The sequence below is a fragment of the Phocoena phocoena genome, chromosome 12 (genome assembly GCF_963924675.1).
Source record: "Phocoena phocoena chromosome 12, mPhoPho1.1, whole genome shotgun sequence".
NCBI classification, from domain to species: Eukaryota; Metazoa; Chordata; class Mammalia; order Artiodactyla; family Phocoenidae; genus Phocoena; species Phocoena phocoena.
The window spans coordinates 74,135,495-74,153,065 of NC_089230.1; the positions used below are offsets into that span (position 1 = coordinate 74,135,495).

Genomic DNA, 17,571 nt, shown 5'->3' on the forward strand with positions numbered 1-17,571 from the left:
TTATGGGATATTAGACAGTGTCATTTTAAAATGCCTCTGGTATTTCATTGTCAGAACCTGGCAGAGGTTTCAGAATACATTTTTTTTTTTGCTGACATTACATTAGTCATTCTAATCATAGCAATTTTTTCCCCTTGCATTGCCAAATTAACTCATTTAATTTGTCAGAAAAGAATCAACCACAGTGTGAAACAAGCCAAATCTATCTAAAATACGATATTGGAGGATGATGTGTCACATTACTATTGTTCCATTATTATGTTGTGACAAGTTTGTCAGCTGAACTATTAAGGGAGGCACATGTGCTGCGGTGAATAATTTTACATGAGTAGGCATTATAGCTTGCATTAAAGCAAAGATTTGTGTAAATGTAACCATTCCTAGTCAAATATGTGTTTGCCAGAAGTGTAAATAAATACGCACAGAGATGTTAAGAAAACAGCTGCGTCAAAATTGACGGAGCATTACAAGTTAATTGTCTTCAAAATGTTAAAAAACTAGTATGGTACAGATTTGAATATGGTTGCTTTGTATTAGTTTTAAAAATAGTTTGAAGTACATTTTAGAGTGTAAACTTTGATTTAAATTTTACTGATGCCTCAAAGTACCTCTTTGGAACCTGAGAGTTCCTTAAAATCTCCTTTGACTGCAATTGAACTAGTCCAAATGTTTTATTTTTTTAATTTTTAAATTTATTTTTATTTTGGGCTGCGTTGGGTCTTTGTTGCTGTGTGCAGGCTTTCTCTAGTTGCGGTGAGCAGGGGCTACTCCTTGTTGCAGTGTGCGGGCTTCTCATTGCAGAGCATGGGCTCTAGGCTTGTGGGCTTCAGTAGTTGTGGCTTGTGGGCTCAGAAGTTGCAGCACGTGGGCCCTAGACTGTGCGGGCTTCAGTAGTTGTGGCTCGCGGGCTCTAGAGCGCAGGCTCAGTAGTTGTGGCGCACAGGCTTAGTTGCTCCATGGCATGTGGGGTCTTCCCAGATCAGGGATCGAACCTGTGTCCCCTGCATTGGCAGGCGGATTCTTTACCACTGCGCCACCAGGGAAGTCCCCAAATGTCATTTTACATATGAAGATATTAAGGACTAGGGAGGGAAAGTGAGTTGCTCAAGGTCATGCAGGTAATTGGGAGCAGTGATAATTCTAGATAGAATTCAGGTACCTGATAGGCCATTGTTCTGTCAATATAGTACTCCTTCTGTAGTAAAGATTATATTTGTGGAAAATGAAAGTTGAATACTTGCTATTATGATAGAAAATATTTTTCTATCACTTATTTGTAAGAGTTGCTTGAGTTTTATTCAGTAAGTTTGTCTAATATGTTTGCTGTTTATATGAAATATATAACTATACATACTTCCAAAAAGAATTTGTTGCAGCTGGCATAGTAATTCTTTAAAAAAAAATTCCTTACTCAACAATATAAAATGTCTCTGCATATTTGAAAGTCTTAATAGGTATTAAACTTGAATGTTAAGATAGAATTTTATATCTTATTATTTAGGTCTCTTGATGTTTTAAGTGACGGTGTTTTGAAGGATCTTTCTGTGTTTTACCGAAAAATGGTAAGGTTTATGTTTTTGTCAATTATAATATCAACTAAAGCAGTATATTTGGTCAGACTTCTCAACGGAACAATTTCCTAATGAATTCTGATTCATTAGGATCTTTTAAAAATGAGGACATAAGATTTCTTTACAAGCTCTACAGGTAAACGATAATAAAAATTGAAGATATTTAATGATAAAATTAATATCTATTTATATTGCTTTATCAATGAAAGTTATTGAATGCTTTGTGGTCTTTCGTTATTTATTTACTAAAGATCAGGACAGTGTAAAAATATGGATTTTAATGATTTTATTATTTTTATTGAGGTAACATTGATTTATAACACTATGTAAGTTTCATGTGTACATTGTTATATTTCTACTTCTGTATACCCTACACCTTGCTCCCCACCAAAAATTTAACTTCCATCTGTCAGCATATAGTTGATCCCCTTTATCTATTTCACTCCCCCACTCCTCTTCTCCCTCTGGTAACTACTACTCTATTCTCTGTATCCACGTGTTTGGGTTTTTTGTTTGTTTAGTTCATTTATTTTGTTTTTGTTTGTTTATTAGTGTTTTATGTTCCATCTGTGAGTGAAATCATACAGTATTTGTCTTTCTCCATCTGACTTACTTCACTTAGCATAACATCCTCATGGTCCATCTATGTTGTTGGAAATGGCAAAAAAGATTTCATCTTTTTTTCATGGCTGAGTAGTATTCCATTTTGTGTGTGTGTGTGTGTGCGTGCATTTATATACATACACATATACTACATTTTCTTTATCCATTCATCCCTTGATGGGCACTTAGGTTGTTTCCATATATTGGCTATTGCAAATAATGCTGCAGTGAACATAGGGGAGCATATATCTTTTCAAATAAGTGTTTTTGTATTCTTTGGATGAATACCCAGAAATGGGATAGCTGGGTATCTTATGGTAGTCTATTCTTAATTTTTTTAGGAATCTCCATACTGTCTTCTGTAGTGACTGCACCAATTCACAATCTCACCAACAGTGTATGAGGGTTCTCTTTTCTCCACATCCTTGCCAACACATGGTATTTCTTGTCATTTTGACCCTAGCCATTCTGACAGGTGTACAGTGATAACTATCTCAGTGTGGTTTTGATTTGCATTTCCCTAATAATTAGTGATGCTGAACATCTTTTCATCTGTCTGTTTGCCATCTATATGTCTTCTTTGAAAAATATGTATTCAACTCCTCCGTTTTTTAATCAGGTAATTTTGTTGTTGCTGTTGAGTTGTATGAGTTATTTTAGGGCATATGATTTACAAATATCTCCTCCCATTTGGTAGGTTGTCTTTTTGTTTTATTGATGGTTTCCTTTGCTGTGCAGAAGCTTTTTAGTTTGGTGTAATCCCATTTATTTTTGCTTTTGTTTTCATTGCTGAGGAGGCATATTTTAAAAGATACTGCTATGACTGATATCAAAGAGCATACCACCTGTGTTTTCTTTCAGGAGTTTTATGGTTTCAGGTCTTACACTCAAGCCTTTAATCTACTTTGACTTAATTTTTGTGTATATTGTGAAATAATGGTCTAATTTGCTTTTTGGCATATGGCTGTCCAGTTTTCCCAGCACTATTTATTGAAGAGACTGTCCCTTCTCCATTGTGTATTCTTTGCTCCTTTGTTGTAAATTAATTGTCCATGTATGCAAGTGTTTATTCCTGGGCTTTCAATTCTGTTTAGAGATCTTTGCATCTGTTTTTCTGCCAATACCATGCTGTTTTGACTACTGTGGCTTTGTAATATAGTTTGAAATCAGGAAATATGATACCTCCAGCTTTGTTCTTTTTTCTCAGCATCGCTTGGACTATTCAGGGTCGTTTGTGGTTCCATATAAATTTTAGAATTTTTTGTTCTATTTCTGTGAAAAATGTTTTTGGGATTTTGATAGGGATTGTATTGAATTAGATTGCTTTAGGTAATATGGACATTTTGATAATGTTAAATCTTCTAATCCTTGAGCCTGGCATATCTTTCCATTTATTTGTGTCAGATTTCTGGTAGAATCTTTAGGGGATTTTTATGTATATAAAAATCATGCCATCTGCAGGTAGTGACAGTTTTACGTCTTCTTTTCCAATTTGGATGTCTTTTATTTATTTTTTCTTGACTAATTGCTCTGGCTAACACTTCCAATACTATGTTGAATAAGAGTGGTGAGATTGAGCATCCTTGTCTTATTCCTGATCTTAGAGGGATAGCTTTTACTACTTAACCATTGAGTATGTTAGCTGTGGGTTTGTCACATATCATCCCTTCTACACCATTCTGTTGAGAGTTTTTATCATAAATGGGTGTTGAATGTTGTCAAATGTTTTTTCTGCATCTATTGAGATGATCGCATGATTTTTGTTCATTTTGTGGATGTGTTGTATCATGTTGATCAATTTGAGGATGTTGAACCATCCTTAGATACCTGGTATAAATCCTACTTGATCATGTTGTATGATCCTTTTGATGTATTTTTTAATTTGTTTTGCTAATATGTTGTTGAGGATTTTTGCAACTGGCAGCCATCAGAGATACTGGCCTGTGATTTTCCTTCTTTGTGTTGTCTTTGTCTGGTTTTGGTATCAGGGTGATATTGGCCTTGTAAAATGAGTTAGGAAGCATTCCCTCCTTTTCAGTTTTTTGGAATAGTTTTAGTATAGTTATTAAATCTTCTTTGAATATCGGTAGAATTCACCTGTGAAGCAGTCTGGTCCTGGACCTGTGTTTTTTGGGAGCTTTTTGATTACTGTTTCAATCTCTGTACTAGTGATTGGTCTATTCAGATTTTCTATTCATGATTCAGCTCTGGAAGGTTGTATGATTCTAAGAATTTGTCCATTTTTTCTAGGTTGTCTAGTTTTTGTATTCTCTTATAATCCTTTATATTTCTGTAAGTATCTATTTTTTTTTCTCTTTCATTTTTTATTTTATCAGGGCTTCTCTCTTTTTTTTCTTAGTGAATCTAGCTAATGGCTTGTCAGTTTTGTTTATCTTTTCAAAGAACTGACTCATAGTTTCGTTTGTCTTTTCGAAAAACCAGTTCTTAGTTTCATTCGTCTTTTCTTCTGTCTTCTCTGATCTTTGTATTTCCTTCTTTCTGCTGACTTCGGGCTTTGTTCTTCTTTTTCTAGTACCTTTAGGTGTAAGTTTTTCTTGTTTCTTGAGGTAAGCCTTTATTGCTACAAACTCTTAATACTGCTTTTGCTGTTTCCCCTAGATTTTGGTATATTGTATTTTCATTTCCATTTGTCTTCAGGTAATTTTTTGTTTCTCCTTTGATTTCTTCAGTGACCCAATTGTTGTTCTGTAGCATATTGTTCATCTTTACGTGTCTGTCATTTTTCCAGTGTTCTTGTTCTTGATTTCTAGTTTTTCATACCATTGTGATCGGAAAAGATGTTTGATCGAATTTCAGTCTTCTTAAATCTATATTGAGACTTCTTTTGTGTCCCGATGTATGGCCTGTCCTTGAGAAGGTTCCATGAGCGTTTGAGAAGAATGTGTGTTTTGCTGCACTGTTCTCTTTAAATCTGTTAAATATATCTGATCTAACGTTTCAGTTAGGGCCACTGTTTCCTTGTTGACTTTCTGTCTGGATGATCTATCTGTTGATGTAAGTGGGGTGTTAAATGTCCCCTACAATTATTTTGTTGCTGTCAGTTCCCTCGCTTTGGGTATGTTAGTAATTGTTGTATATATTTTGGTGCTCTTATGTTAGGTACATATACATTAGTCACTTTTATGTCTTCTTGATGAGTTGTCCTCTTTATAATTATATGCTGACCATTTTTTGTCTCTTGTTACCTTTTTGGCTTGAAGTCTAATTTGTCTGGTATAAGGATGGCTACACTTGCTTTCTTTTGGCAGCCATTTGCTTAGAGTATCATCTTCCATCTCTTCACATTTAGCCTGTGTTTGTCTTCAGAGCTGAGGTGTGTCTTCTGGAGCAGCATTTGGTTGAGTCTTGTGTTTTAATGCATCCAGCCACTCTGTCTTTTGATTGATGAATTCAGTCCATTTACATTCAGGGGGATTAGTGATAGATGAGGATGTAGTCCTGAAATTTTGTGTTTTGTTTTTTGGTTGCTTGATACATCTATTGTTTCTTTTTCCTGTGTTTCTGTCTGTTATTTTGGTTTGGAGGTGTTCTGTGGTATTTTTCTTAGTTTCTTCTTTTATTATGTTTCATGTCTCTGTAACAAAGTTTTGTGGTTGCCCTGAGCTTTGTATAAAACAGATAAACAGATAGTCTCACAGATAAAATAGTCTTTTTTCTGCTGATAGTATGTTATCTTCATTTACCTGTATGAATTTTTCCATCCCCTTTTATGTTTTTGTTTTCTCACATTATCCCTTTTTTTTTTAACATCTTTATTGGGGTATATAGTTGCTTTACAATGGTGTGTTAGTTTCTGCTTTATAACAAAGTGAATCAGTTATACATGTACATATGTTCCCATATCTCTTCCCTCTTGTGTCTCCCTCCCTTCCACTCTCCCTATCCCACCCCTCCAGGTGGTCACAAAGCACTGAGCTGATCTCCCTGTGCTATGCGGCTGCTTCCCACTAGCTATCTACCTTACGTTTGGTAGTGTATATATGTCCATGCCTCTCTCTCGTTTTGTCACAGCTCACCCTTCCCCCTCCCCATATCCTCAAGTCTGTTCTCTAGTAGGTCTGTGTTTTTATTCCTGTCTTACCCCTAAGTTCTTCGTGACATTTTTTTTCTTAAATTCCATATATAAAATGAATCTTTTTTTCCTTTGGTTTTTTTTTTTTTTTTTTTTTTTTTTTTGCGGTACGCGGGCCTCTCACTGTTGTGGCCTCTCCCGTTGCGGAGCACAGGCTCCGGACGTGCAGGCTCAGCGGCCATGGCTCACGGGCCCAGCCGCTCCGCGGCATGTGAGATATTCCCGGACCGGGGCACGAACCTGTGTCCCCTGCATCGGCAGGCAGATTCTCAACCACTGCGCCACCAGGGAAGCCCTCACATTATCCCTTTTGATGTGAGTTTGCTACCAAACAGAAATAGCTTATAGTTATTTTTCTGCTTTCTTTTTTTCTCCCTTTAACCTTTATGCTCTCATAGAGTTGCAATTTTCTGGTTCTGTTTTATCATCTTGCTCAAAGTTTTGTGTCCCCTTTGTCTTTTTTGTTTCTTTTAGAAGTGCTGCTTTCAGCATGTCTTGTTAGGCAGGTCTTGTGTTGACGAACTCCCTCAGCTTCTGTTTGAGAAAGTCTTTATCTCTCCATATTTGAACGATGTCTTTGCTGGATAGAGTATTCTAGGCTGATGGTTTTTATCTTTTAGTATTCTGAGATTGTCATTTCACTCCCTCCTGGCCTGTTGGGTTTCTGCTGAGACATCTGCTGCTAGCCTAGTGGAGGTTCCTTTGTAGGCCACCAGCCTTTTCTTTTTTTTTTTCTTTTTTTTAACTCTTTGGCCATGCCACGTGGCTTGCAGGATCTTTGTTCCCCGATCAGGAATCAAACCTGGGCCCTGGCAGTGAAAACACTGAGTCCTAACCACTGAACCACCAGGGAATTCCCAGCTACCATCCTTTTTCTTGGCTGCCTTTAAAAATCTTTGTCATTGACTTTTGACAATTTAAATATTTATTACACATCTTGGAGAAGGTTGTTTTGCATTGAGGTAATTAGGTGTTCTTTTAATTTCATGGACTTGTGTATCCAGTTCCTTTTCTAGCTTTGGGATGTTCTCAGATATTATTTCTTTAAATAAACTCTTTTGCCTTCTCACTCTCTTCTCCTTCTGGGTTACTCATTACCCTAATATTTTTCTTCCTAAATGAGTTGGATAGGTCTTGTGAAATTTCCTCACTTTTTTATATTCTGTTTCTCTTCTACTTGTATCATTTCAAGATACCTACCTTTGAGTTTGCTAATTCTCTCTTCCATATGATCTGCTCCATTTCCGTTTCTAATTCATTCTTCATCTCATTTGAGTTCTTCAACTCCAGCGTTTGGTTGGTTCTTTTTTAGAGTTTCAGTCTCTTTGGTAAAGTATTTCTTCTGTTCATTAATTTTATTCCTGAGCTCATTAAACCGCCTTTCTGACTTCTTACAGCTTATTGAGTTCTTCATGACAGCTATTTGAATTCTCTATCCGTTAGACTGAAATATTCTGTGACTTAGTTTGGTTTCTGGAGAACTGTTATTTTCTCTTTGTGATCGAGTGTTATTGTGGTTGTATATGGTACTTGAATTAAATTGTTCCTCTGCAGCTGCATCTGAAGTTAATGACAGGTTAGAAGTTAGAGTCTTTTCTTTTGCTTTCCAGTAGGTGGCACTATAACACAGGTCTGTTTTCTCTTACCTGAGCTGGCTCTGATTATATTTGCTAGTTGGCACTTTCCAGCCTCCACCGGCTCTGTAAGAGGTGTGCTTCTGTGCCTTCACTGTTGCTTCTTGTGCCTCCCAGGTCCTTACTGCCTTTCTTCTGCCAGAGCTACTGTCATCATCGGAATGTTGGGCTCTTCCCCAGTCGGTGGGGTTCCTTGAGTTACAGTCTTTGCATGGTGGGAGGAGGATCATGGGGGTGTTGGGAGCCAGGGTTGCACAGGTGCCTGTACTGTATCTGATATTGTATAAGGTTCGTGGGCTTCTGCCACTGTTGATGGTGGGTGATGGCGGCTGGGTTCCAGGGCCCACTTCCACTGCTACCAAGCTACCTGTGGTTGTGAGCACCCCTCCATTCAGGATGCCATAGTTGTAAGTGCACCACCTCACATGCTGGTACTGGGTTCCCTGAAGCTGTGGGCTCAGCTACCATGGTTAGAGGCCCCGGATTTCAGGCACAGACTCCACTCTTTCGTCTGTTCTGCCTCTCTCCTGTATGTGTTCCAGCCTCCCACCTTTAGATGTACAAATGTGTGGAATTCTCTGGTGACCTAGTGTGTTGGGCAGAGGCAACTTTGTTGAGCTCTGGATGTTTTACTGGTTGTACATTGAAGGGGAGACAGAAAGGTAGCTGATGTCTTTCCTCTACAAATTTTGTATTTAAAAAGTGACATCTTTTTTTCTATAGATTCCAGCAATGGATAGAAGAGTCATTACACCATATCAAGATGGACCAGATATTAGCTACTTGGATGTAGAAGATGGAGATATCTTTTTGAAAGAAGAAATAAATATGGAACAAAATTATTCGTAAGCTCTGTTTTTTTCCCCCCCTTTCTTTTCTCCTTCCCCCATCCCCAATCTTGGACACTGTTGACACTTTTATATTAAGATGGAAAGAAAAACTGAGAAACCTAACATAAAAAATAGGTATTTATGTTCATTTTTAGCCTGATACAATACAAAGTAAATGCATAATTAATATTTGCAGATATAACAAAGTTAAGTATAAACACAAAAGGAATGTAGCCTTCTGGTTAAATATGTTGGGTTGAGTAAGTGCAATTATCTTAACTACCTTTCCAAATCCTGCTGAGATTATAGTAAAGAAACAAAAAAGGCATATTGCACTAGAGCAGAGAGAACAGGAAACGAGTAAATGGCAGTCAGGAGATGTTAACAGTTTTGGAAGTTGGAAAGTGGTTGCCAAGCAGTAATGACTTAGAAAAAACTAAAACAGAATTCTGGAAAGGCTTAAGAATTACAGGTACTAGGTTTATGAAGACCAGTGTAAGTGGTTGGATTTGGAAAAGAGCATTTTTTTTTTTTTTTTGAGAATTTTTCAAGGAGCATTGATGTATTCCTGAACCAAGTGATTGATTGCCCCTCCTCCATCTTAGCAGAAGACGAGAGGTTTGCCTTCTGGAGAGGGTGAACCAAGGGGAGTTCATCAGCCATTCTTCTAGATCCCTCTCTGTAGAGAACCCTACTCATTCAAGAGATATGACCCACAGTGACTGGCATTTGGGAGTCCTGCAATAAAACATCCCAGGTTCTACACAGTCTCCCTGTTGACCATTTAATAAGTCCTGCTTAGAATTTCCAGTTGGCATTTTGGCTAATTTTTCAGGTGGCTATAGAATTACTTTCCTTCTGCTTGGTAAATGACCTGTTAAAATAAAATCTTCGGACGTTCAAGTCATTTACTACATACATGTGTGAGTGTATATATATGTATGAGTATAATTGTAGCTCACTGAAAAGCTGCTCTTGGTTCCAGAAATCTTTTTTTTTTTTTTTTTTTTTTTTTTTATAAATTTATTTATTTATTTTTGGCTGTGTTGGGTCTTCGTTTCTGTGCGAGGGCTTTCTCTAGCTGCGGCGAGCGGACGCCACTCTTCATCGCGGTGCGTGGGCCTCTCACTATAGCGGCCTCTTGTTGCAGAGCACAGGCTCCAGACGCGCAGGCTCAGTAGTTGTGGCTCATGGGCCCAGTTACTCCGCAGCATGTGGGATCTTCCCAGACCAGGGTTCGAACCCATGTCCCCTGCATTGGCAGGCAGATTCTCAACCACTGCACCGTCAGGGAAGCCCCAGAAATCTTTTTTAACCTCTTTTTCTAGAGTTTGGTGGTAGCCACTGGAATACTTAAGGTTTATAAATATCTGACTTGGATGGATGACATGTTATTACGTTAAAAATTATAATAAAATGATTAACATTGACATAAATACATTATCCTTAACAAAATAATAGTATTCACAGCTGACCTGTGTTACTGTGGATGAATTATGTAATGAGATCTATAATTTTTAGGTGAAATAAGACTGTTGTAGTCCTTACAGATAATGTTATTTTCTCTTTCCTGATTAATAATAATTCAAGGAATTAAGCAGCCCCTGAAATACTTTAAAAATTATCACCAAATATTTCTAGTTCCAGATCATAGATTATAATAGCTTGCGTGTGAACATGTACAGTATTTTACTTTTCAAAGTATTTTCTTATATACCATCTTGTTTTTAATTTTCACAGAAGTGCTAGGGTTAGAACAAGTGATAGTATCACACTGAAGTTTGGTGGAATTAACTAACGTGCTCTGGGCCACTTAGATAAATGGGACTAGAACATATATATCCTTTTGTGTTTTCTGTTTGACCAAAATGCTGTATTCCATTGCTCAAAATGCATAGTTCTTCTCCTGTTTCATCTGTAACTTAATTTTTTAAAAAAACTTTTAAATTTATTTATTTTTGGCTGCGTTGGGGTCTTTGTTGCTGCATGCGGGCTTTCTCTAGTTGCAGTGAGTGGGGGCTACTCTTCGTTGTGGTGCTCGGGCTTCTCATTGCGGTGGCTTCTCTTGTTGCGGAGCACGGGCTCTAGGCGCGCAGGCTCAGTAGTTGTGGCTCGCGGGCTCTAGAGCGCAGGCTCAGTAGTTGTGGCGCACGGGCTTAGTTGCTCTGTGGCATGTGGGATCTTCCTGGACCAGGGATCGAACCCGTGTCCCTTGCATTGGCAGGCGGATTCTTAACCACTGTGCCACAAGGGAAGCCCTGTAACTTTAGTTTCTTTTAAATGATTTTTATGTTTGCTTTTTTCCTAGGGAAAGTGTGTTCAAGAAGACAAAAACAAAAGCAAAAAAGAAGCCACGTAAGCGGTCAGATAGTTCTGGAGGTTATAACCTTTCAGATATTATTCAGAGTCCACCATCTACAGGTTAGTGGAAAATATTTTAGGGTATATTTTCTGATCTAATCTTTCTTGTCTCTGTTCCTTATCTAATTCATTTAACATGTATTAAATACTATTATATGCCATCTGCTGGGGCTACAGAAATAGAAAATAGTCCTTGTCTTAGGGAGGCCACAGAAAATGATAATGTATTGTGATAAGTACTCTGATTGACATTTGCTCTGTGATCACAGAAGGGGCACCCAAACTAGTCTGAGAAGATCGGGGCACATCTGTTAGAGTAAAGTGATACCTGAGCTGGATCTTGAAGAGTGAAGAGAATTTAGCCAAGAAAAGGAGGCAGATTGACATGCTAAGAGAATGGGGCAGTGTGTTTCAAGCCTAGAGGCAGTAGAAAGACTGCACGTTTGTTGTGCGTAGCTAGGCCATATCCGGTAGGTGCAGATAGGAGATAGGTTGGAGAGCGTCAGATTTTGGAGGGTGTTATATGCCAAACTAAGGAATTTGGACTTTAATCTGAAGGCTACGGGTAGCTGTTGATGGATTTTTTAAGGCAGGGTGTGACTGGATAAGGTTTATGTTTTTAGAAAGACCACTCTGTCTAGTGGCATAGAGGGTTAGAGGTGGGCAAAACATGACAGAGATTCTAGGAACACGTGCATTCAGTTTATATATATCAGTGCTTCAAGTGAGATGCCACGTGGGATTCCATTCATGCGTGTTAAGGAGGTTATAATCCAGTAGTAAAATGCAACACGTTTTATACCTAGGCATTATGTGAGCCTGTTTGAAAGTAAGGTTATATAGTTTTTCTAAAATTTTTTTTCCCAGTTTTTAATTTTGAAAATCTTTAAGTTACTAAAAAGGCGAAAGAAAAATACCATGAACATCTGTATACCCATTATCCGGATCTGTTGTTCACCTCTTACCACATTTGCTTTTTCTTGCAGGCTTTGTCTTGCATGCTCTGTTCCCTCATCCTCCAAACATTCTACGCACACACTTTTTTTTTTTAACCTGATCCACTTGGAACTAAGTTGTAGACATGACATTTTCCCCCCAAGGTTAATATGAATCTCCTAAGCATAAGGGAGATACAACCCTTATCCTATACAACCACAATACCATTATCACATTGAAAGACAGTTAACATTAATTCATATTATCTAGTGCTGTAGTCTATGCCCATATTTCCCTAATTGTCCAAACATGTTTTTATAGCCTTTTCTGTTTTAACATGAAGAAAAAAAAAATCTAATGTCGTATCAGGGTTGACATTGCCTTTGCTTATTAATGTCTTTTTAGTCTCTTAAGTAGAACAGCACCGCCACACCTTTCTGTTTTGTTTTGTTTTGTTTTCAGAAGTTGAGGCCAGTGGTATTGTAGACTTTCCCTTGAGGCCAGTGGTATTGTAGACTATCCCACATTCTGGATTCATCTGAATAGATCCAGATTAAATGACCTACATTTTAACAGTTTCTTTAGATAAAAATTTGAAGTGTAACCAAAAAAGAATGGCAGTACAGCATGGCTTTCAGAAATAGGTGGTGTGTCTATAGCCATAAGACAAACTGGTGCAGTTTCTATCAGCAGTGTTTTCACAGTCAATCAGCCTTATACAGGCAACTTTGAAAAGTACAAATGAGGTATTCGACATGTTTGATAAATAACGTGAAGAATAGTCATTTTAGGTAACACACGAGATATTAAAAAAGAAAGATGATATACCTAAATTGATTGATGAAGTACTGAAGATAGGTCTATAGGTCTTTCTCATTTGCTGCATCTCCTGATTCCTATTTTAGGACCTTTTTAAAGTTTAAATTCTGTGATTTTGCATCCTCTGTGTTATATGAATTACCTGTAGTACTTAGAAGGAGGCATAGGTGGATTGATGGCAGGATGAATAAATGGATAGACAGTCGTGGAGCTAGTGATTTTCCAAATACCTAAAAGATTTATGGAAAAAGCAGATATTTGGTTTGTTTTAAAGGATGTTATTGATAGCACATGTGTTAAGAGTCTTAGCATTTCAGAGCCGGAAGAGACCTTAATAATGAATTAATTTACACCCCTTCCTTTAAACTTGAGGAAACAAGCTCAGAAAACTTTGAAGTGATTTCAGGTCGTAGCAGCCAGAGGTAGAATTTATTTTCTTGATTCCTGTTCGGTATTCTTCCTGCTATACTACTCCTTCTGTGGCCAAAGCCAATAATGATTGAAAGGTTAAATTTAACTGGGGGCCAAAGTAACCTATTCTGGGAGAAATTCTGAGTATGAAGCTAATTTCATCAAGGACAGTTGTATGAAGGCTTAACGTTTGTTTGTGTTGGTCCTTAAAGTTGGAAGTCATTCTGTGAAAATATTTTTTTATCAAAGATAATTGTTGGCCACTTTAATCATCTTCTTTATTAGATTTGTTTCCAGTTGACTTTTGGGAGCATCCCAGTATTAAATATACTCCCTTATATAAAAATTTGCTACTCTTAAAAATATTTAAAACATTGTGGGGGAGAAAAGTTTGAATGTTCTTCCAAATTGTATTTTAGCAATAACAGCAAAAAGGCACATATCTTGTCAGAGTGATTTACTTTTTTTTTTTTTAATTAATTAATTTATTTTTGGCTGCGTTGGGTCTTCATTGCTGCATGCAGGCTTTCTCTAGTTGCAGTGAGCGGGGGCTACTCTTCCTTGAAGTGTGCTGGCTTCTCACTGCGATGGCTTCTCTTGTTGCGGAGCACGGGTTCTAGGCGCCTGGGCTTCAGTAGTTGTGGCTTGCGGGCTCTAGAGCGCAGGCTCAGTAGTTGTGGCGCACGGGCTTAGTTGCTCCGCGGCATGTGGGATCTTCCCAGACCAGGGATTGAACTCGTGTCCCCTGCATTGGCAGGTGGATTCTTAACCAGTGCACCACCAGGGAAGCCCAGGGTGATTTACTTTTAAAGAAAACAACACTTACTGAATTTATGATACATGTTTTATAATGTATTTATTTTGCCACTTCATTTAGATTGTACTGCATTTTAAATATGTGGAAATAAACACATGAACCTAAGCAAAAGTTGTTTTTTTTTTTACTCTGTTTATACTTGAAATGACTGATTTGCTAATGAGTCAGGATACCAGATGTAGCAGGGAGACAGGTATTGAGCTTGACTAAGAGAACAAATGGTATATACATTTCATAACAATTTATGCTTTAGGTGATAAGCTAATTGAAAATAGCTCTCAATTCACAGATATTTTGCTGAAGGGAAAACCCTCAAACAGGCCACAGTAGGCTTCAGCAAAGCCTCTGCTACCTGGCCAGTCTGCTGGCTTAGATGAGTGGCAGAAAGGTTATAATGCTTCTCCCACACAGACTGGGACTAATCCCCCTTTGCATAGGTGCAGAGACAGATGAGAAGGGGAAAGGGGAGGGGTCTAGAGTTTATTAATTTTGTCTTGCTGTCTTTATGGGGAAAAAATGTTCTGAGTCACTTTTTAAATTAGATACCAAATAACTATTTTCCTCAGGTTTATTGCTTAATTGGTGTGTAATTAAAATGAATAAAACTGTTGTTTTAAAATTCTCCATTTCAGTTTTTCACTTCAACTGATTTCTTTCTTCAGTTAGCTTGAATTACAAGACTTTAGTACAGTGACTATAATTTAAATGTTACTAAATCTGGATAAATGGACGCTTTTAGCTCTCCTTGGTTCATTAAATGTAATACATATGTTTATGTATATGTGTTTAAATATGAAAAAATTTTTACCTTTTAGGATTACTAAAGTCTGGTAAGACCAATTCTGTGGAATCTCTTCCAGAACTGTTGACATCAGACTCTGAAGGAAGCTATGCAGGAGTGGGTAGTCCTAGAGATTTACAGTCTCCTGATTTCACAACAGGATTTCATTCAGATAAGATTGAGGTTTGTCTTTATTTATTAATGCACTATTTTTTTCAAATTTTAATCTATAGACAGTTTAGTTTTCCATTATTTTTACTCTAACTTTAAAACACTCTTCTGGCTGGTTTATAAGAAAATACAATTAATGACATAATATATGTAGTGTTAGTTTTCTCAAGTTTGCCTAATATTTCTAGTTTTAAAGATTTTAATTGCAGTCTTGAGCCCTTTATGATGTTGTATTTCTAATCTTTCTGCAATAAAAGTAATGTTGATGTAAAGTATAGCAATACTGTATAGGCATATTGAAATATATATTCATAGCTAAATTACTTGAAATATATTTTGTGAAATGTCAGTTAACACCAGCTAAAAATTGTCAAAGGAAAGTGATTTTGAAAGTAAGCTTAATACCAAAATCTGTTTAGTGTCTTTCTGCCACGGTGTGAACTGGAGCAATGCAGTCTGGAATGGCGTTCTTCTCCTAGTCTAGCATAATTGACACTAAGCTGCTGAATTCCTCGGCTGGTCAATCCTGGGGGAGGCCATGTTTCAGACACCGCTTAACATTTAATTCCATAATTGTTAATCTACAGGGAAGGAGAATGTCAAACTTACCAGATAGAGTAATTTTTTTCTAACCTCTATACATCCACAAAATATATTAGAACATCTAGAAATTTGTGAGACAATAGAAAATTTACCCTTTATTAAGAGTCTTCTAGGCCTCAAGGATTGATATAAAATAAATTTTTATCAAAAAAATTTTTTAATGTAAGGTAGAAGTTTGGGGGAAATTCGTATTACACTTAGGTTGGCCTGGAAGACAGTTGAGGTTTAAAAGAAGGTTGAAGGCATACTGTGAATTTTTGGCAATAGGAGAAGAATCTATCCTGGCAGTGGAAATACCATTTCAATAACTTCCTTGACCTATTGTAATAGCAATAGTTTTAGGATCCCTTTTGAAGTGTCAGTATTATTTGGCTTTAATTTTATTCAGAGTCCTTTAATTATATTCAGAGTGAATTGTATGAAATTTATACCAGACTTTCATTTTGTTTTATTTTAAAGTCATGGATGTTAATTTTAAAGTTACTGCTTCATATCTTATTTGAACAACTTATATTTATTAACATTTTTGTTTAATGCTCAGGTAAATAAAAACTTGATATGCAAACTTACGTCCCTAAAAATTATTCCCAAAGCTTTTAATAATTGGGTTATAGCCACTGATATGGTTTGAGAATTGATCAAGATACTAGAAGAACTGAATTGAAAATACTAGATAATTATTGTTGTAAGGTTTTACTCTTTAATATAGTTTAACCAGTATTTACTGAGTACCAACTATGTGTTAGCTACTGTGCTAGGGGTACCTGCTATTACTCACTTTTTAATTTTTTTTTACCTCCAGGGGAAAATTAAATCCTATGTTAATGGTACACCTCCTACACATTTTAGGGAAGATTTAAAGCCATGGGAAAAATCACCAGTACTTAAAATATCTGCTCCACAGCCCATTCCCAGTAACAGAATTGATACTACAAGCTCTTTCAGTTGGGTTTCTGGCTCTTTCAGGTAGGATTTTTATTTTGTTCTGTACTTGTTAGTCTGAGAAATATCATTTATTTTTGGTCAAGTGAAACTTTTTAATGAAGCACATTTAAAAAATTAATATAAATTTCTAATATACAGAAAATTACCTAAATGCATACAAATTAGCAGCTAAAGTGCATACAAATTACTAACCGGCTAAAATAGGCTTTTTTTTCCAGACAGAATTTAGTTGCCTTTGCAGTGTCATCAGGGAATACTTAGTAAAATACTCTATAACACACACACACACACACACACACACACACACACACACACACACACACAATGACTTGATATCAGCTTTTCTTTTTTAATGGATAGTGTATATTAGTAAAAACTCCCACTCAGGAAGACCATTTTGCCATTTGTAGGCTTCCTTTATCTTTTTTTTCTGCACATTAAAGTGTATTTAAGATCTCACAGAGTGTGTTGTTACAGTTAATTTTTAGAGGCTATTCACTTAATGTTATGCTGTAATTTTAACTTAACCTATATTCTATCCATATTTTTTTTTACTTAGAAAAGCCAGGTTTTAAAACTGAAGGAATAAGTATAATTAACATACGGTATTCTTTCAAAGAGCTAATTGAGCTTATGCTTCATCTTTATTACCTAGTATGGTTTATAATAGGCTAAGACTGTTAATTGACTTACCAATTATTTTGAAATATGCTGTATTTTGCACAGTTGGAATAAAGATGATGATGTCCCGGTTTATGCTGCTTCATGGTCTAAAGATAGTTCAGAAAGTAGACACCTTTTTTCCTAAGTAAACATATTTGTGGGAACACCTGGAAGCATCTTCTAATCACTAATGTTAGACTATTTTATTAAACATGTAATCTCTTAACATTATGACTTCTCATGCATTTTATTATTATGTATGTATATATAAAAGTAGCTTTCATTCAAAATATCCTTTTTGAAGTTGCCCGCAGCTGACAAAATAGACCTAAA

At 36.6% G+C, this 17,571-nt stretch overlaps 1 protein-coding gene across 1 annotated transcript in view; it reads left to right on the forward strand.

Moving 5' to 3' along the window:
* IBTK (inhibitor of Bruton tyrosine kinase) overlaps positions 1-17,571 on the forward strand; it is a 91,362-nt gene that overhangs the window by 47,581 nt on the left and 26,210 nt on the right. Inside the window, 5 exon segments of the mRNA XM_065888677.1 lie at positions 1,502-1,562; positions 8,625-8,746; positions 11,040-11,152; positions 14,891-15,039; positions 16,433-16,596. Of these exon segments, the coding sequence (XP_065744749.1) occupies positions 1,502-1,562; positions 8,625-8,746; positions 11,040-11,152; positions 14,891-15,039; positions 16,433-16,596 (609 nt within the window).